The sequence below is a fragment of the Emydura macquarii genome, unplaced genomic scaffold, assembly GCF_026122565.2.
Source record: "Emydura macquarii macquarii isolate MOO-44397 ecotype Brisbane River unplaced genomic scaffold, CSIRO-AGI_Emac_v2 contig_2205, whole genome shotgun sequence".
Lineage (NCBI taxonomy): Eukaryota > Metazoa > Chordata > Testudines > Chelidae > Emydura > Emydura macquarii.
Window position 1 is genome coordinate 6,486,936 of NW_027132342.1, and position 21,511 is coordinate 6,508,446.

Sequence of the window (21,511 nt, forward strand, 5' to 3'; positions counted from 1 at the left end):
GCCATGTCTAGACATACAGTACTGCAGTGGTGCAGATGTAGGGATACAGATGTCTCGCTGCTGCGTGTCTGGTGAAAACACTCCGAGCTCTGCTGACTTTTGTTTTTCCTGGTTTGTGCTCCTCTCCACCCCCTCCCTGAGGTACCCCTCCCGCCTGCTGCTCATTCCTTTCTGCCCTCTCCTGCCTTAAGGATGAGCGATGGGGATGAGCGAGGGGGTAGAGAGGGGCAAGCAGAAGGTGCGAGGGGTCTCAGGGAAAGGGGCGAGGTGAGGGTGGGAAGAGGCAGAGGGAAGTGCAGCTTGGGGGGAAGAGGCCGAGCAGGAGTGGAGTGGATCATGGGTGGGGCAGTCTGGGCACTGATGCTCCCCCGTATCCCACCGCTTCTTGGCAGATACCGCTGTAGTGCTCCAAAGGTGTCAGGCCGGTGCACCATCTGGCATTTCTTGCCCCGTTTGGGGAGGCTTAGCCTCCCCCAAGCCTCTTATACCCGCCATCCATGCTGTGTGGCTGGGACCCCCTCTTTTTTTCGGTGGGTGCGTGAGTGCTGGAGCACCCATGGAGTTGGCGCCTATTTGGGCCAGTGGGTTCCCTACCGCTTGACTCTAACCAGGGTATAATATTGGTGCAGGTGGCTCATGCTAATTCACTGCTCAGGGGGATCCTTCCAGCAAACTACACTCCCTTTTCGGGATGCAAAGCTGAGAGCCTTCGGGCTAGGCTGGCCCTGGGCTCTGTCTGGGCAATCCAATCGCAGAGCACCCCATTCCGCCCCTAGAGGAGGATAGTTGGCTGGTGCATAGAGCTGGTGCATAAACGGGCTGTACAATTTCTCTTTAAAAATGAAAATAAAAGATCTGTGCTGCTCAACCGCCTCCTTCTCCCTCGCCCCGTCTCCTGGCTGCATGGGAGTAAGCAGCAGCATCCCCCTCGCTTTGCTGGCTCTGTCTCTTCCCCCGGTGCTTCTCTGGCTGGGCTGATCGCTTCACTGCCGAGCCACTAGCCGACTGCTGCAGTAGTAAATACCTGGCATCCCAAAGATTAAGCCCAGGCAGCCAGACGCCTGCTAACACTCCTGCCTTACCTCCGGGTAAGTCCCTTCTGCTGCGGGGGAGGTGGATGGATGGGGAAATCAGATGAGGTGGGCTGAGGGGAGACAGGGAATCTGCCCACAATAGATGGGAAAATGGCAGCTTTTTTCCCCCAGAACTGTATTACATAAGGCAGTTTTACCATGCCTGCCCCTAAAAATAACACATAGATTTAAGCAGCTTTATGCTAATATTTCCTGATTCCAGCTCCCTCCCCCATCCTAAATTCCTCGTGTGGGGATAGTATTTAAAACATGCATGTTTTAAAATGCTCCACAAATAAGAACAGACCTCTCAAATCATTCTCATTGCATGAATGATGTGTGTGTGTGGGGAAATTTGGTACAGAGATTATTATTATGATACATTCAGGTATACAGTGTGTGTGGGGGCAGGTGCTGACTTGATCTTCAGAGAGTTTTTCTTCAGATTGCTATTTATGATAATAAAATGACAACCGTTTCTACACTGCTTTGAAACTAATCTCCCATCCATGAGTATAAAACAAGTAGCACAGATTTTGACAATGATTGAGAACAGAACACTTTGCTAGGAGTGGGCAGGAAATGGTTTTCCCGTCCCACAAAAAAAACGTTTGAGATATCAAAAAAAAATTTCCTATCCCAAATTGGGATGAAAAGTCAAATTTGTGGAAATTTTCACAAACTGAAAAAATCAGGGGAAAAATGTGGGTCATGTCAACTAAAATATTTTGTTTCAATAAATTTGAAATGTTTCTTTTCAAGTCTGACCATTTCTTAAAACTAATAATTAGCTTAAATTTCAAAACAAAAAGTTGTTTCAAATCAGAAAACTGGATTTAATTTTTTTTAAATGCCAAAACAAACTATTCTGATAATTTTGGAAATGTTTCAAAGTTTTTCAAGTTGCAAAATTTGATAAAACTGACCCTTTCCAGCATACAGTTTTGGTTTCGAGAAATTGGTTTTTTCCAGTGAAAAAATGTTTCATCGAAAAATTCCAAACCAGCACTTTGAAAAGTTCAGAGGGTGTTGGCCAAAGCATTTAAAAGGGGCTCTTAAAAATGTTACATGAGAGGGGCGACCACCTAGTTTCTCCAGCCATTGTATAATCCCTCTCAATCTTAAAATGGCAAATAAGTGGACAGGGCAATAAAAATAGATATGAAGGACTCCCATTTAAACAGACTGTGACACAGGAAATGAAAGGCTTAAGCTATTTTTTGTTGTGCATTAACCATGTGTGTCTCCATATCAATTTAGGTCAGAATCTGCCCTCTCAGGAAATGTCATGACAACAATACTATTTTAAACACTAAATAGAACATTTTAGGATTTATTTTGATCCTGCTAAAGGAGATATATATTGGAATTCAGAAGCCTGTGTTATTTTTTTATCTCGTAAAACTTTCTCTGAACTTGAAAAAAGTGAAATGTCAAGGAAATGCCTGGTGGGAAATTGTCATAGTAACTCAGTATAGCTGAAGGTTGAACGATCACAAGTTGATGGAGGGAAACTAAGCATGGCATTTTCCTATAGATCTGAGTCTTCTATCTCCTCCTTCCAGAGTGACAGGGTAACAAAATAATGGAAAAAAGTAAACCTGCATATACCTGAATCCTGTCACTTTTTGGCTGCAAGTCTTCAAATTATACCATCAGATCAGCGCACAAGTCTAGTCCCTTTTACGGCACCAAAACATTTTGGATTTTGGTACATTCACACTGCAAAAACCCAGATTCAACACCTGGATAATGCTGCATCTAGCCAAGTTTTGGCTATAAGTTCTGAAATTGTTGTTTCTAAATAAAGAATGAGTGTAACCACTCCTACTTAACCAAAATTTTCTCAGCCATGATGAGTGCTGGCACAATAGCACTGCAAGATCCTGTATATGGCACCTGGATTCAGCTGGCCCCAAATTTTGGCCCCAAACTATACAATCTAAATAGAAAATAACGGTAGTTGCTCTTGCTTTGATGGAAAAGTCTGAACCCTGATGTATCCCACTCAATAGCATCGGAAAAAATATATCTGGTACCTGGATTCTGCTATTTTAAACGTATACATACTAATTCTACTGTCTAAATAGAAAACAAATATGTAATAGCTCCTAGTACACCAAATAATCCAGATCCTGTAGTAAATGGGTGCAGCAGCACCATAAAACATGCTCCTGGCACTTAACACAGTTAGTTTTTCTTTTTTAATCCAAATCTAAAAATTCTATCCACTTAAAAAAAAAAAAGCAAAGAAATGCAGCTGCTCCAATTCATATTTTTATTTATGAGCCGTAAGGGTTACTAGACTTATTCTGTGTTTTAACAGGAATTTGGGAGCTCTAGTCCAACATTTGGCAGGATCCAGTTTTTCCCCTATCCTCATGAGGATGTGCAAAATTTCATTCAAATGTAGTGCTATGTTCTTTACTAAGAAAACACTAAATTGAAGTCTACTAACTAATAGTGCTGTTTTCCAAAGCTGCATCTTATATGCCATTTTGAAGTTTGATCATCTTGGGGCATATTGATTATTTTAGAATAATCACCTGATGACCATCTGTACCTGCAGTGTGATGGAACCCCCTTTGTATGTTAGTACTTCAGCTGGGGAAAGTGAAAATAAAAGCATTCTGGAAGAATCCTGGGGGCCCTGGAATTGAAGCTTCAGGGGACTAAAAATTGGTGCCTATTGCTTGCTTGTCTCTTCCCAGTTTCCTGCCCTCTTGTGTGTGTGAGAAAGGCAAGGAAAGTTTGTTCACTTTGGAAACTCGATAGGAGGCAGCAGCTGATCTTCCCATCACCAGCCTAAAAATAATCCACTCCAGGGCTTGGAGCTGCTTCACAAAGTGGAGGAGAATCCTGCAGTCGGAATGATCTTGATCACATAGCACAACCACAACCGGGGGAAAACTGGGTTTGATATTTTGTGTGTGTATGTATAAAGGTAAGCTACAGAGTTTGATCTAACACTGAGCAAAGAAACGGGGCATGCAGCAGCATCCCCCCCACTCTTATCTCCGACTAACCTCCTCCTTCCCCTTATATCTGTGGGACAAGACTTCTTGCATTTTCCTGGGGATTACAGTTCAAATCTGTTTAACTTTTCCTTCTCACACCAATATGCTCAGACCTTATCATTCCCAACTGCTCATGCTTTCTCTATTGTTTATAGGGTTACGTTTCTTTTAAATTGATTTTCAGTAGTCCAGTCCTCGTGTAAGAAGTCAAAATCCTAGCTTGTTTCACAGCAGACAGCGTAGCATGCTAGCATTTGAGACTGCACAAGTTGCTGTATTAAGAAGCTTCCAAAGAAAGAAACAAGCAGGATAATTATATCTGACAGACAGCTGCGAATATTTATGTGAATTGCTTTTCAGCATCAGTTTTATGTTTAGCTCTGCTTCAGCTATAGTCTTATATTTTCCTGAACACTCATTAATGTATTCGTAAATGTATTTTCTGTGCATTTGGGGCCTGATCCAAAGCCCCTTGAAGTCACTGAATATCTTTCTATTGATTTTTAATTAGGCTCTTTGTATATACCACCAAGTGTTGTGAAAACAGAAGAGTAGCTAGAGTAATTAATTACTTTATCACCTCAGGGCCTAAAATCATCTAAACACTGGTTATCAGGCTAGCAAACATATCTAAATTGGTTGCTCCTATATATATAAAATATATAGGATCATTTTTGGTAAAACAAATAGATCTCAAACTGCAAGAACTTTACCTGTAGTCTCATCAGAACTGATAACAGATAATGCAAGTTCTACATAACTCAGACAGTTCTACATAGCTCAAAAAACTTCAAACAAAAAAAAAAGTTTACATTAGAAAAGGAAAAGGATTCTGGGAAATACTCTGCTCTCTGTGCACATTGATCCTGTGCACACTGAAGTCTATGGGAAAACTCAGGATCAGGCCAACAGTTACACCCATGAAAACTGATTGATTTCAGAATTTGGCCTTCTTTGTTAGAGTTCTTTGTAGACTTTTCTTCTGTTCTTCAGGTACATTCCACCACCTGCATGTTGCGAAATGCCATGAAGATGAACAAATGTCTGGCCTTTTATAATGAATCAGCTGGGTAGCAGAATCAAACATTGAGTACTTTTATAAAAATCTGCCTATTTAATCTATCTATCCTGTATATATAATAAAAAACAGAAAAATGTACATCATATGCAAGACAAGAAAGAAAACAGAGGTTAAAATGAACTGAAAAAGCCATGAATACACACTGATATATTTCGATCATGGGGGTAAAGACATATTGGCTATTTGGTTAAAGATCAAAAGAGAACAAGGAGTACTTGAGGTCCACATTTTACACTCTTTTCTTAATAGTCACAAATGCCTTGCAGTTCATAGAGAACAGAATCTTAATCCAGTTAAAATAAGACTCTTGAATATGGAGAACTAGATTCTAGATGTAGGTGCCACTTTAAATGAAGTTTTCCCCCTTCTTTGAAAAGTTTTAGATTTCATAAATATTGTATAAAGTGTTGCCCAGTTAGAATTCCCAGGGCTTTTGCACCTATCTTGATTTATATGTGGGGACTTAAAAATTATCCACCATTTCCTCATTGTCATCTTCACAATCTTTTATGAAAAAGGTTTCTCAGTATCTGGCTCCATGACTTGAGAATCACCATTAGATGATTCTTAAGTGGAGCCTGTTTTAAGAGTCACCAAGTTTATTCTTTGATACGTTAAAATGTTTAGGATAAGAGTGATATCTTGTTCATTATTATGTCTGTGTAATAGGCTTTTCTTCCCCCTCAGCCTTCTTCTCATCCATGGCAACCATTTAATCCTGAATCACATTTGTAGCGATTGCTGTTAACTACAATACTATCAAGTTTTATACATCCGTCCAAAAGCGGAGAGGCCCATCTTGCCAGTTAGTGGGAGTTTCAGAACAAAATCTCAAATGTTAAGTAGCTGAAAGTTTATTTTTAGGCATTGCACAGTCTCTCTGCCTCCAGATAACTTTCATCAAAGTAAACCAACAAGGCATCAGATTTCAGAAAAAGAGAGCTGAAAGCATATCATCCCTGAAACTGGCTTGAGCCTACCCTTTTCATCCTGTCAGCCTCACCCCCCCTCCAACCTTATTTCTTTTATCTTTTGAAGTGTTGCCCATCTTGTCAGCTAGCAATTGATTGCTTCAGTCTGAATACTTGACTAAGACCGGCTGGATACCTCATCCTGCCTGGCTGCCTCAGCAGTCAGAAGGGTTAGCAGAAGCACAGAGCAGCAGTTAATGCTGTTTGAAGAAAAAATTCATGCATAAACTTTCCAGACTGAATAACATATAGAAGCATTTATCTTCATCCCTTTTGTCTTCATCACTTCAAGCACACTGTCAGTGACATAGCGCTGGTCAGGAAATGATATTTTTCTGCAAAAAATGTCAATGAAAACAAAATTTAAAACCCACAAAAACAACCCCTCCACCCATTAATTCCTGTTTCCCGATGCCAAAATCCTAAATGTGTTCAGTTTTGGGGGCATTTGTTTTTTAATGAAAACCTGATTTCCCCCACCCACCCAAAAAGTTCCATTCATGAAACTGAAAAGTCCTTTTCCATCAATGTTTTGGTGGAAACATTTTGGCTGCTTTACATCCCTTTGTAGCTCTTCAAAGAGCCACACATGTCCACTTCTGTTGTATTTCTATAGCTATCTCCCTTTAATAGGGGATTGCTAAATTAATGAAATTGTACTTTGATGATTATTTTGTTGACATGTTCAGTCAAGTTTGGGTTCCGTTTTAGATCTGCATCCCCAGCTTTATCCTAACTCTGCTTGACACAGTTGATGGAACTGAGGCAAAGGTAACTCTAATCCACTTTTTTGCTCTTTGGTTCCCTTGGATACCAGGAGACACCATGTATGTAGAGCAATTTCAGGGCTTGAAAGCTAACATTTTTGTGAAACTTTCAGTTTTCGAGAGAGGCTAATTTTAAATGAAAATAATTTCACTTGAAAAATTTTGACTAGCTCTAGATTTTTGTGAAGACTGAGCCTGTGACAGGATACCCATGTGGCACCTCCTTGTGACTACATCTGGGGATTAGCTCCCTACCAGTCTGGCACTGCCTCCTTTGATCACTTGTCCCATGGTGTCTCTCTCTGGATTCAGTGGGCTGCCTCTTTGTGACTCTGCCCTCTGGCCAGATCACTACAATCCTCCCCTTCTGGGACATGACAGTCCCACAGGACAAACTGTCTATCTGCAGTCTTAGGCAACCTTCTGATCCACTTCCAAACCAGTGCCACCTTCCCACTGGCTGGTAGGGGAACCCGGGCCCATCCCTACTCCACATTCCAACCCAGGAAACCTATGCCCAGCATTCAGTCTGCTCAAGCTCTGACCTTGTTGCTGTTTCCTTGGGTTCCATCTTACCTTGCCTCTCTATCTCCTGGCCTACATCTGGGTTTACCACTGGAGCTTCCTCCACTCCCTATGGTTACTTCACTCCTCTCAGCTTCTTGTCTGTAGTTCAAGGCATGATCTTAGGCATGATCTCCCCATAGAACTCATCTTTGTACCTAGTCAGCTTCCCTTCTCTCTAGGGAGTAACTGCAGAACTCTTCCATGCAACCCTTCTCCTACCACCAACTCCCTCTCTTTAAAAGCCTAGTTCAACTCCTCCCCCAACTGGACTCTTCAGTCCCTTTTGAGTCCTGGACTCTTCTCCAGATGCAGCCTATATGGTTAATTGGTCTATTTTACATGTTCAGGCCTGGTATAGGGTGGACACTCCATCACAGGAACAGAAGTTAAAGAGAACTGTTCACTATAGGCCAAAAAGGATAGATTTCTTACAGCCTAAATTTAAAAAAAGAATGTTTAATTAAAAACAAATAATTTAGCCATTACTGGCAAAGATAGCACCCCTGTTGTGCAAGGGATGTACCAGAAACATCTAGGCAGCATGCACCTGATGTACTGAACAGTGTCTTGACAAATTACTCCTTTTGCTGTTGTTCCTTTACCTTACTGACGCATTCCCTTGTCTGAAGTTGGAATGCCGGAATCTATCTAGTACATCTGGCAGTGCAGAAGGTGCATTCTTCCGACACCTACAACATCTGGTATAATTGACAGCAAAGCAGCTGAACTATTATGTATATCCCTGGCGCAGTCAGAACAGCACTGGGGCTTGGCCTAGTACATTCATTAGCACAAGAAATTCATTCTACAGGAACATACCTGAAATATTTGGCAGCTTACATGAGGCATTCTCTTTGGCCATACTTAGTCTTATACATTTGGTAGCAGTCAGGTTAAAGTCTATTCCCCAACAACCTTGTGTAACTGTGGTTTACATGCACATTCTTAACATTGGCCAGTTACATTGGGTAGCCTCAAAATACTGGCTTCTAAGGAAGGAACTTTCCTGAGACAGTCTGCAACAATCAATGTTGTGAAAACTTTAGAACTTTTGAGAGTTCTGTGTGACCAATTATCCTTATCAGCTACATATGCACCATCTAAATCCGCTTTAAGAAGAGTTAGGCACATGTCACTGATTGTATGATCAGGTGGTAGGGTGAGTGTAAAGTATTTCATGATTTTTTCATTTTAAAACACAGTTCTTTCAAAGGACAGCAATTCATTCATTCTCTTCCTCCCTCCCAGCCACCGGGCAAAGGGTTGTCTTTCTCTGCAACCAAAATAAACTTTATAATAACTTTAAATAAGGTATTATGCTGAGATGCATTTTAGAGGGTCTCAGCAGCTAATCCTAAACAATACTACTTAATAGGAAATCACACTCAGTGGCTTGGAGGAATGTCCAATTTCAAAACCACATACTTAACTTTATTTCAGTTTTCTGTTGAATATAGCCATTTTGATTACATATTTTATTTTGGAGTAGTAGTTGGGCCACTAGTGTTCTATCCAAACACTGATACTTTGCCAGATAATGCCTTCAGGCATAACACGCCCCCCCCCCCACCCCCCCATCCCAAAAGACTCCTACACATCCACTTTTTTCTAACACACACCCAGCAATAGCTGGTAGCAAGCCAAGTGAATGTATTGGTCCTTGTGAAGCAAGTTAGAGCTGAGAGTTCTCTCCTGCAGCTCCAGTGTGTTGCACTATGGTTTCATGTGGCAATCTTTGCCACTCTTCAGGTTAGAGCCAGCTAATAGCTTTTCAGTAGAAACACCATAAAGTAAGTATCTATGAAGGTGGATGTGCATCAGCAAACATAAGGGGTGACTCCATTACTCCCAACAGAGCTGAATTCCAGCATATGGTGAAAACCCTTGTGCTTGTGCTGTTAATGCCACTGCAGCTGTTATTCCTGCTGATCACTGTCCGTGCCACATTGTGCTAAATGTTGTGGTTTTGGGAACTGTGTCTTTAAGGGCTGAGATTCCTGGGCAGAGAGTCAGGTCAGGGTGTTGTGAAGCTTTTGTTTTTATGCACAGACAATTGGAAGCAGACACCAAATAAAGCAGATCTCTTGCAAGCACCTCAAGCACTGTGTGATTGCTGAACATCACATGTTATCAGGAGTAAAAGGAATTAAGAAAATAACCTGAGTAGAAGATTGGAGCAGTTAAAAGCCCCACCAGAGCTGAATCTCTGGAAACATAGAAAAAAACTGGAAAAGATTTAAACAGCATACATGTGTGATCACTGAATACCACAGACATGTACCTTTGAGGTCTCAAAGTGTGCTAATTAATGCCAAAGGTGGTGGTGGGTTTTTTAAATAAACACTTGGGATCAGGATTGAGACCATCAAACTCAGATGTTACAATTCTTTTTTTTTTTTTTTTTTTTTTTTTTACTATTCAGCCTTTTTGCACATAGTACCCAATCTGTAACCCCAGATTTTCTCTGCCACTTCTTAAAAGAAGTTCCACCTCCTTATTTGAAACAATAAACTGGTCTATATAATTCATACTGTGAATGAATTGTTTGCACCAACTTTTGCAAGTGATTACTTTCAAAATTTCCTTTTTTTTATGGTCCCACAAATATAAAGAGTTTATAAAAAGGGATAGGCATTAGCTAATGCTACAGCTGTTTGAAAATTTGCTGTCAAAACTTTTTTTCAGTAGAAAATGCCTTTTTTTTTTTAATCACAGAATTTTTCTGAAACATTTTTGTTTTGGTAAAAAATGTTTTGTTTTCAATAAATTTTTTTTTTTCAAAAATGTTGTTTCATTTCAATGCAGAACAGACCACGTCCTGTCCTTTTTCTTTAAAAAAAAACACTTTTCTGCTGGAAAAAAAGGGGACAAAAAGCAAAAAAAGTAGGGAAATGTCCACTGATCTCACTTTTTAAAATATCCCCCTTTTTTTCCAGAGGGGAAGAAGTGTGAGAAAGTGAGTTGTTTAAAAGAAAAACATTTTTCCCACTTTTCAAAAAAAAAAAAAAAAATTGAAAAAGCTGAAAACATAAAAAAATGTGTTTAAAAACATTTCTTGAACAACTCTAAAATGTACTGAAACAAAAAAAAAACTAAAACAATTTTCAGGAAATATTTTGACTAGCTCTATTAATGTCTATTTATGCCACTGCTTTTTCCTTGATGGAGCCCAAACAGCTCAGCTGAGTGACATAAGCCCTGTATAGGTAACAGAAAATCTCAGGCTTTATGTGTCTGAGTTTTTGGAGCAGGAGAATCTGAGTTTCATCTTTGCTGTCACCATGGATAGCCAAGTGGCTGTGGTTTGCAGCAATAAGATCAGTGAAAGTGTTAGGTGGCTGTGGTTTTGCTATAATTGTGTTGCAAATTTAAGCTGAGACAGATATGCAATTTCCTGCAATATCTTTGGGCGATCTTACTGTACTAACTTTATGTATCATTGTGAGCTAGGGTTTGTATGTAATTCCATGGGGGTAGAGGGTCACAGCTCCTCCAAGAACTAAGAACAGTGGGACAAATTTGCTCAGGTTGAACACCTCCAGTGAAGTACCACCACTTGGAGAGGCTCACATATTCTAGTTCAGACTGGATTCTCCAGAGACCAACAGACAAAGAAAGGACTTTTAGATAAATAGCCTGACTTTAAACTGACTCAGGGCCTGATTTCTGATCCTTCTGTCCAAGAAGGGCCCCAATATTTCTTGGGAAGGGTTGGAATGACTTTGGCCTACTGAGGTCCATAAGCTTTCTGGTAAGCTTTCAGCATGCATATTGTGTTTTATATGTTTTCTCTTTAATGCTTTCACTTTAAGAATAAATGTGCTTGCTTAGAACTGTGTGGTGACTTGTGGCCCCTGGAATTATGCTGTACATAAGCCTTCAAAGAGAAAACAAAGTGCAGATGCTGGTATGTTTAGGCAGTCTGGTTTGCTGGAATAACACAGTGTAGTCAGGGAACTGTGCAGCCTGGTAAAACTCCAGTCAGGAGGGAAAGAGAACAGGTCTCCACCCAAGAGAGGTGATGGCTGAGGAGCTGGGAGACTAGAGTGAATGTCCTTGGTGGACCACAAGGGAGAAATATGGATGCAGTTGTCCTAAACTGTGACATAGGGATAGTATGATTGTTTTGCATCTTTATTGGAAACTTCCAGCATTAGCCACTGGCAGAGATAGGATATGAGACTATTAAGACTATTGGTAGATAGACACTGGCTAGCTGGGGGAACTGTCACTTCATACAATTAACATTCCACTCTCTCACGGGAAACTTATGGTTCCACCAATCCATCTCTCTCCGAATGAATGACATATCCAAACATCTCCTCCCCCACTTGATCTCTGAAACATGGTTTCTCACGTCACAATCCTTTTACTAAGTTTTAGAGCTGACTAATTGGAGCCCAAGGCCACAAACAGTTAGTGATTGAATGCACATTAGAACCCAGGATCCTCCTGCCTTCTAGTCTCAATCGAAATACCAGACCACAACAGCTTCCTGTGTGAGAGTGTAGTCATATTGCTTATGGGAAAGTGAAGAAAATTCCTAGCAGAACTCCCATGGAACTCCATAAAGATTAGGCAACAGCATTTAAGTTTTTCTGCAGATTACCATTATGTTTCTCTTAATGGAAACAGGTCAAAATTTTTTAAAAAAAGAAACAACCTCCATACGTTAAAAAAAGTTCTATATCTATGCTGCTAATAACTCAATACATTATTGAAACAGAACTTATTTTTAACATTATATTTGGTTTTCAGTATCAACCATGTGTGGTTTGAGTATTGTTTGCACTTCATTCCTCATTGGCAGAAAAAATACAACGGTCATTGTACACTGTTGAATTTAGATGATGGGCCAAATTCTTCAGTGAAATCTCATTGAAGATCACATTGGTGTAAATCAACATTTAGGCCTTGATCCTGCAAACATTTAGGCACTTGCTTAACTTTAACGAAGCGAGTACTCTCATTGATTTCGAAAACATTACTTATGTGCATAAAGTCAAGCCCATGCATTTGAGTTTGCACGATCTGGGCCTTAATGTGACCCGCAGTCATTTAATTGCTTATTTTCATGAACCAGCACATTGCTGTTGTGCTTGGAAAATGATTAAGTTTATCAAACACTTTTCAGAAGAACACTTAGAAGTTTGATGAAGGCATTTCTATTCAAATTAAGTTTTGCAAATCCTTTTAGCTCCTTGTTTCTTTTATTAAACAAACTTAAAAAAAAAAAAAAAAAAAAAAAAGCCTCACCGAGGTCCACAGTCCCTTTAAACTTGCATGTACTCTTTTTGAAAATGATATGTTTGTGTTCATTCTAAGGAGATTCTCAAGCCAAATCATGTCAACAGGTCTACTTGTGTGAGTAAGACAAGCAGGATTTGGCCTTTTGTTAAGCTGCCAAACTCAACCAACCCTTTTTTTTTTTTTTACATTTTGTGAAGTCCAAGTAATTCTTTATTATCCCGATTCAGCAAGACACTTGAGCATGTGCTTACGTCCCATTGACTTGAATGGGAATTAGTCATGTGATTTGCTGAATAGTGATATACTTATGTGCAAGCAAATATACTTTGCTGAATCAGGGACTTAGTGGGTTACTCCCCCCAATGTTTGTAATTTAAAAAAAAAAATTTTTAATAATAATGTTGCCAACCAAACATTCATGAATTATCTTACAATAACAAATTGGTTCGCATATGTTGGATGGAAAAAAATTTGTAAGGAAGCATTTCCTTTTCAACCCTGCTTGATTCTGTTATAAACAGTCGTGAATACTAAGAACCCCAGAGTCCCAGAATTCAAAGGTACAGGACTCACAATGTAGATATGGAACAACAAATCACATGAAGGGAGATAGCAGAAGACACACTGTGGTCTTTCTGAGACTCTGTAGCTCCAATCCAACCAACAAGTACACGTGTTTAGCTTTAGGCATACTGAAATTTTTGATGAAAAATGGAAACAAGGTTTTAAAAAATGTTTTTGTTTTCTGACCATCTCTATTTTGTATTTTGAATATGTGCAACGAGCTGTTCATGAATGAAATGGAGACCAACATTTATTTTCAGTATATATTCAGTGGATAATTTTAATAGTAAATAAGGCCCTGATCATTGAAACACTTATGCACACTTTAGGTCAACTTTAAGCATATGTATAAGAGTGCAAGATCAGAGTGTGTTTGTCTAATAAATTATTCTCTTTGAATTATTTAATCTGCTCATAAAAAAAAAGCCTCAATGATGTCATTTTAATTTTTTGTTTAGCTAAAAAAAATGTAAGAAACTCTGGTGATCACTTTGACTATTTTACTTTTTCTGTTTCTCTTGTGTTTTGTCTCTAGTTTGTAGCAGTCAGGCTGCTTGGAAGCAATGAAAGTCGCATTTTGTGGCAATGACAACACTTCTGCCTATGACATCAGTGCTGGCGTCCTAAAAAATGTCTGCTTCGTAGATGCTCTCAACCTGGTTCCCCATGTCTTCCTGTTATTTATCACCTTTCCAATTTTGTTTATTGGTGAGTAATCCAGCCATAGGACCCCAATGCTGAAAACAATCATGCATGTGCTTCAAGTCAAGCACATACATACATGTTTGTGGACCTGGGCCTTATTGTGTTATAGGACTGGTGCAATCCATTCAGTTTAGATATTTTGCATTACTTTACGTATCATGAGGAAGAAATGGAATGGAGATCCAATCAGTAAAAGGTCATGTGGAAGAGGGGCTAAAGCAGAGATGGGCTTGAACCAGAAGACTTAATGTCAACCCTCTTTCATTATGGGAATTTTGGTACAAGTTCTGAACTTTACAACAGGCCACCTTTAAAAGATGGAATCTAATCAGTAAATCAGATCCAAATTCTCTCAAACTTTGGAGAAGTTAGTCTTCAGGTTTAAACTTGGCAGTTTGGATAAGTCTCTATTTTTGGATGATAAGAGTTAGGGCAGCAGATCTGTCCTTGAACTTTGATGGAGTTCAGAGCTAGTCCAAATGGGCAACTTGGGTCTGTCTCTATGATAAATTTGTGAAGCACTGCAGAAAGAGTAATTAATTCTCATGCCAATGTTTGTAAACATGAATAGGGAAAAACAGATGCATGTATTCTATGGGAATGAAAATACCAGATGATAAATTCATCCCTAAAACAATTTTGATATAATACAATGGCCCTAATTCACATGCTCTTCTTTTATGCAGTGTGGCGCGGCCAGCTAGTTTAGCCCTCTCGTGGGTACTGTGCCCTCTTCAGCTATGCCTATGGCGTGCCTGGGTGGGAGCAGGGGGGGGGGCCCGGTCCTGCCCTCTGCCCCGGGCCCCGACCCAGGGACCCTGTGTGGAGTAGTCTTCAAAAGTCCGTGACTCACTCCCTTCCCTGGGTCACCTGTCTTTGGCCCCACTGCTCGCCGTCGGCTTCCTGGAACTGGGTGGGGAGGGGTTCTCCCTCAGGCCTGTGCCTTGGGTCCCTGGCCTTAGCCAGACAGGTACCCCCCCCCTCTCGTCTCTGGTACCTCTGGGGTTGTAATAGGTGGCAGTGGTTGCTCCAAGTCCTGTAGCAGCGCAGCGCAGCGCAGCGCAGCACAGCACAGCTTCGCTCCTTCTCTTAACTCCCTTCCAGCTGCTCCTGTCTGCCTGACAGGGAGGCTTTTACCTGCTGGGGCAAGCTCCTTGATTGGCCTCAGCTGGCTTAAGTGGCCTAATTGCCCCAGCGTAGCCCCAGCTGGATCACCCAGGGAACGGATTTGTTCATTCTGGGGCTAATATAGACCCCCTCTACTACCCTCCTGTAGCCATCAGGTCTAACCCTGTCACACATCCTCCCCCTCTGCTCAATCCCACCGGGTTGGGCAACATGGGACGACATGCAGTGAACCCGGGACAAGCCATCCGCATTTCCATGGCGACTACCAGCCCTGTGTTGTATCGTGAACCGGAAGGGCTGGAGGGACAGGAACCACCGGGTCACGCGGGCATTCTTCTCTCTGTTCCGCTGCATCCACTGGAGGGGGGCGTGGTCGGTCACAAGGGTAAAGTGGCACCCCAACAGGTAATAACGGAGGGCTTCCATAGCCCACTTGACGGCGAGGCATTCCCTTTCTACGACCGCATATTTCTGCTATCTCAGGAGCAGTTTGCGGCTGAGGTACATTATCGGGTGCTCCTCATCCCCCACCACCTGTGACAAGACTGCCCCCAGGCCCACTTCGGAGGCATCTGTTTGCAAAATAAATTCTTTTGTAAAGTCTGGGGCGAGAAGGATGGGGTCACTGCAGAGGGCAGTCCGCAAATCCCTGAAGGCTTCCTCTGCCTCGGGGGTCCATCGCACCATGTCTGGGCCTCGGGCCTTTATCAGGTCAGTCAGCGGACTGGCTCGGGAGGCGAAGTGGGGGATAAACCGCCGGTAGTACCCCACCACCCCTAAGAAGGCCCAGACCTGCTTCTTTCGATTAGGCCGGGGCCAGCTCTGGATTGCTTCCAACTTGCTTAGTTGGGGCCGTACCACACCCCGCCCTACGACGTATCCGAGATATCTAGCCTCGGCAAGTCCTATGGCACACTTGGCAGGATTTGCAGTAAGACCAGCCTGTCTCAGGGTGTTCAAGACTCCTTCCACCCTCCTTAGGTGGGTTTCCCAGTCTGGGGTGTGGATGACCACATCGTCCAGGTACGCTGCAGCATACTCAGTGTGGGGCCGTAGCAACTTGTCCATTAGGCGCTGGAAGGTGGCGGGGACTCCATGTAGTCCGAAGGGGAGGACAGTGTATTGGAACAGCCCGTCTGGTGTGGAGAAAGCGGTTTTTGCCTTTGCCTCCTCAGCTAGAGGGATTTGCCAATACCCCTTGGTCAGATCGAGGGTGGTCAGGAACTGGGCCTTGCCCAATCGGTCCACGAGTTCATCTATGCGGGGCATGGGGTATGCATCGAACTGTGAAACCTCGTTCAGTCGGCGAAAGTCATTGCAGAACCGTGTAGTGCCATCAGGCTTAGGCACTAGCACGATAGGGCTAGCCCATTGGCTATGAGATTCCTCTACGACCCCCAGCTCCAACATTTTCTCTACCTCTGCCTTAATTTCCTTCCTTTTAGCCTCTGGAACTCTGTAGGGCCTCATCGTGACCCTGGCCCCGGGGGCTGTGATGATCTGGTGGAAAAACCGCCGTTGTCCGACCCGGCTTAGTCGAAAAGACATCTTGATTCCGTTCTACCATCTCTGACGCCTTGGCCTTTTGATTCGGCATTAGGTCAGGGGATATCCTCACTTGCTCGGGTAGTTCTACTGCCTGGGGTAGGGTCATATATGCTTCTCTGGCCTTCCAGGGTTTCAATAAGTTAACATGATAGATTTGCTCCTGCTTGCGGCGCCCTGGTTGTCGTATCTTGTAGTTGGTTTCCCCCACGGGCTCGATCACTTCATAGGGCCCCTGCCATTGGGCCAGTAGTTTACTTTCCGCAGTGGGTACCAGTATCAACACCTGGTCTCCTGGCTGAAATCAACACCTGGTCTCCTGGCTTGGCGGTTATAGTGGACCCGCTGGGCCCCCTGGGCTTTCTCCAAATGTTCCCGTACAATGGGGGTGACTTGGGCTATTCGGTCCCTCATCTGGAGCACGTGGTCAATTATATTCCACCCTGAGGTGGTCTCCCCTTCCCAAATTTCCCTGGCAATGTCCAAGATACCCCGGGGGTGGCGTCCATACAGGAGTTCAAAGGGGGAGAACCCTGTGGAGGCCTGGGGAACCTCCCGGATGGCGAACATGAGATACGGTAGCAAGGCATCCCAGTCTTTGCCATCTCGACTCACCACCTTCCTTATCATGGCCTTAAGAGTCCTATTGAATCTTTCCACAAGGCCGTCGGTCTGTGGGTGGTAAACGGAAGTTCGCAGGGTCTGTACCTGAAGCAGAGTGCATAAGTCCTTCATCAGCCTGGACATAAATGGGGTCACCTGGTCCGTCAATATTTCTTTGGGTAGCCCCACCCGGGCAAAAATCCTCACTAACTCTGTCGCGATCACCTTAGAGGTAGTATTTCGCAGGGGAACGGCTTCCAGATATCTGGTGGCATAGTCGAGGACAACGAGGATGTATTGGTGCCCCCGGGTCGTCTTTTCCAAGGGACCCACCAGATCCATGGCGATCCGCTCGAACGGGACTTCAATGATGGGGAGGGGCACCAAAGGGGCCCTGAAGTGGGGTTGGGGGCTATGTAGCTGGCACTCGGGGCAGCTTGCACAATAGCGCCGAACTTCTTCGTGCACCCCGGGCCAAAAGAACCGCCTCAGGATCCGAGCCAGGGTTTTCTCCACGCCTAAATGTCCTCCAAAGAGGTGGCTGTGGGCCAAGTTCAGCACGGCCCGTTGGTGCTTCTGGGGCACCAGGAGCTGTGGTATCTTCTCTCCATTCACCTCTGTGACCCAATACAGCAAGTCCCCTCTCAACATGAAGTACGGCCCTGGCCCCTGTGTTTTTCCCTCTACGGGCACCCCCTCTATCTCTGCCACTTCCGCTCGGGCATTGCTATATCTGGGGTCCTCGGCCTGGTCACGGCCGAAATTCCCTCGTACTGGGTTGAGTTGTCCCAGCTCTGGTAGGCCCGACTCCGCCCTTTCCTCTGGGGCGGGGAGATCTAGCTCGGGGCCTGCTTCGGGCCCTTCCTCTCTTGGGTCAGCTTCTCTAACTGCGGCTCGGGTCCGCCTACTTACCAAGGCAGGTTTTATGCCCTGGGACAAGATCCTGGTACCCAGAGCCTTAGCGGCCCTCCTCTCCACCCTGGTCTTTCGGCCCTTCCCAGGGGCCAGAAATAGATCCTGGGCGAACTCAGAGAATATCAGGGGTTTGCTATCAGGAGGAGCCAGTCCAGTAGTCCCAGGACCCTCCCCTTCTTCTGAGCCCTCCGGGGGAAGTAAAGTTCCAAACCCCGGAAAGTCTCTTCCTATGAGGACGGGATACGGGAGCCGGGGAACTACCCCCGCCATCACCCTTGTGACCCCTTTCTGAGCCTCGATATTCACTGGGACAGTCGGGTAATAGCTAACCGCCCCATGGACGCACGTTACTCCCATGCGCTTGGCTTGCAATAGTTGGCTACGCTTCACAAATTTCCCTGAAATGAGGGTGATGGTGCTCCCATAGTCCACCAATGCCAGAGTCTCAACTCCGTTTACTTTTACAGGCCTTGTATACCTATGTGGGGTTAATGCCACCCCCACAAGGTGAATCAGGCTGCAGGAGTCTGCCCAGTGCCCCAGGTTACACTGCATGGGCTCCTCTGCATTGGGACACTGGGCTGCTATGTGCCCCCACTCCCAACAGGCATAGCACCGGTAGGGGGCTCGGGGTACCACTTTGTCCTTAGGGCTAGGGGGTTGTCCCCCATTTCCCCTGCCCAGGTGGCCCCCTTCCTTAGTAGCCCCCAGTGGGCCCTCCGTCTCCCTCGTCCTCCACCTGGTCTTCCCCAGGCTCTTGGGGGTCTGGGCTCCAGGAACTGGGATTGGTCGTTTGCCCCGGGGCAAGTCCCCTCTGGCTGCCTGAGAAAGGCCTCTGGCTGTTACCCATCGCTCTACTAGGGCAACTAACTCATCGTAGGATGAGGGGTCATTCTGCCCTACCCAAGCGCGGAGGTCTGATGGTAACGCCCTTGTGTACCGGTCGATCACAAGAATTTCTAGGATTTTCTCTGGTTGGTGAACCTCTGGCTGCAGCCACTTCTGGGCAAGGTGGGCGAGATCAAACAGCTGCGAGCGCGGGGCCTTGCCTTCCTGATACCTCCAGTTGTGGTATCTCTGGGCCCGCACCGCTGCAGTCACTCCTGATCGAGCCAGGATCTCCGTTTTCAGTTGGTGATAGTCAGCTGCCGCTGCTGCAGGTAGGTCATAGTAGGCCTTTTGGGCTTCTCCACATAGAAAGGGGGCAAGAATACCAGCCCACTGGGCCAGGGGCCAAGCCTCACGCGCAGCTATCCTCTCAAAGGTAAGGAGGTAGGCCTCAATATCATCCTCAGCTGTCATCTTCTGTAAATACCTGGTGGCCCGTAGTGTGCATGTTCCCTCAGGTACCGGGGCCTGGGGGTTAAGGGTCTTCAGGTGGGCCACCACCTCTCGCAAGAGAGCCCGATCCTGGTTGGCCTGGTGGATCAGCAACTGGTTGGTCTCCTGCTGAAGCCGCGCTGATTCCTCTAGGGTGGCCATCTGGGCCCTGGTGGCCTCTTGCTGGGCTGCCGTGGCCTGTACGAGGGCCTTTACAACGTCTTCCATTATGGTAAACAGAGGAAGAGAAATTTGCCCTCCCCCCTCGTGTCTTTTGGCTTTTTTTTTTTTTTTTTGTGTGTGTGTGTCTCTCTCTCTCAGCCGCTGGGCACCAAAATCCCACTTCTGACACCACTGTGGCGCGGGCGGCTAGTTTAGCCCTCTCGTGGGTACTGTGCCCTCTTCAGCTATGCCTATGGCGTGCCTGGGTGGGAGCAGGGGGGGGGCCCGGTCCCGCCCTCTGCCCCGGGCCCCGACCCAGGGACCCTGTGTGGAGTAGTCTTCAAAAGTCCGTGACTCACCCCCTTCCCTGGGTCACCTCTCTTTGGCCCCACTGCTCGCCGTCTGCTTCCTGGAACTGGGTGGGGAGGGGTTCTCCCTCAGGCCTGTGCCTTGGGTCCCTGGCCTTAGCCAGACAGGTACCCCCCCCCTCTCGTCTCTGGTACCTCTGGGGTTGTAATAGGTGGCAGTGGTTGCTCCAAGTCCTGTAGCAGCGCAGCGCAGCGCAGCTCCTTCTCTTAACTCCCTTCCAGCTGCTCCTGTCTGCCTGACAGGGAGGCTTTTACCTGCTGGGGCAAGCTCCTTGACTGGCCTCAGCTGGCTTAAGTGGCCTAATTGCCCCAGCGTAGCCCCAGCTGGATCACCCAGGGAACAGGGATTTGTTCATTCTGGGGCTAATATAGACCCCCTCTACTACCCTCCTGTAGCCATCAGGTCTAACCCTGTCACAGCAGTCATTAATAGTTTGATGAACTTTATCCTGTTAGAGCTTTATCCTATTAGATTTTATACCTGGATCTTTATATCATCGATCATCATTAAGGAAGCAAGTAAGATTGAAAACACTACTGCAGGGCTGTCAAACAATTATAATTTGCATGAAGGAAATAGATTGCAGAACCCTTCATCGTTAGATTGAGAGATTTCAAAACTGCCAAAAAATTAGTCTAAACTGAAGGAATCTCCTGCCGATTTCCCATTTCCCATGAATTTGACTTCTTTATCTTCTTCTGTTTTATCTGTATAGTGTCAAAGGTATACATGGCATTACATTTCTGCAAGAAAACATATTTTACAGTGAGAGATTTAAGGACCTCCATCTATTTAGCAAGAGAAGACTAAGAGATGGTCATAATCTATAAGTACCTATATGGGGAGAAGACATGAGATATTAGAGGCCCATTATCTATCAGACAAAGACATGATAAAATCCAGTGTCTAGAAGATAAAACTAGGAAAATGCAAATGGGACATAAGGTGCAAATTTTAAAGTGAAAGTTATTAATCATTGAACATTTTAGCCAGGTGTGTGATGGATTCTCTGTCATTGGAAATCTTTAAATCAGGAATGGAAGTCTTTTTGGGGTTATTGGGCTTGATGAATTTTAACATCCTATGTCATGCAGGAGGATCGACTAGATGATCATGATGGTCCTTTCTGGCCTTAATACCTGTGAATCTTTAAATAATGCATTGTGGCAAATAAATATTTTCACTACTCACTGGCTACATTCAAGCAAATGTCTGCATAAATTACACTTTTTTTGTTTTATTCTTTGTATTACCATGAAGAACAGCAGTTTGATCGGTTTTCATATATTGCGATATGTGAGGATTGTGTTGTGATCCTGTCATAAGTTAAGGAGGGATGGGCTGGATCAGGAGGTAGAGGAGATTTTTCCAAAAATATTTAGGCACTGAAGAAAAAGGCATTGGAGTTTCAATGAATGATGCTTTTCCTTTTGAATCATTATTGAGTCAGTGCTCCAGCTTAGTGCTATAGGGC

General features: G+C 44.3%; 1 protein-coding gene across 5 annotated transcripts in view; it reads left to right on the forward strand.

Annotated features, from left to right (window-relative positions):
- The first annotated feature begins 4,003 nt into the window (after nt 1–4,003).
- The window catches only part of ABCC9 (ATP binding cassette subfamily C member 9), a 115,758-nt gene continuing 98,250 nt past the window's right edge, over nt 4,004–21,511 (forward strand). For all 5 annotated transcript variants that reach the window (XM_067559241.1, XM_067559243.1, XM_067559240.1 and 2 more), the window contains exons 1-2: nt 4,004–4,017; nt 13,826–13,998. In XM_067559241.1, coding sequence (XP_067415342.1) covers nt 13,854–13,998 — 145 coding nt within the window. In that variant the 5' untranslated portion in view covers nt 4,004–4,017; nt 13,826–13,853. The remainder of the gene's footprint in view (nt 4,018–13,825; nt 13,999–21,511) is intronic.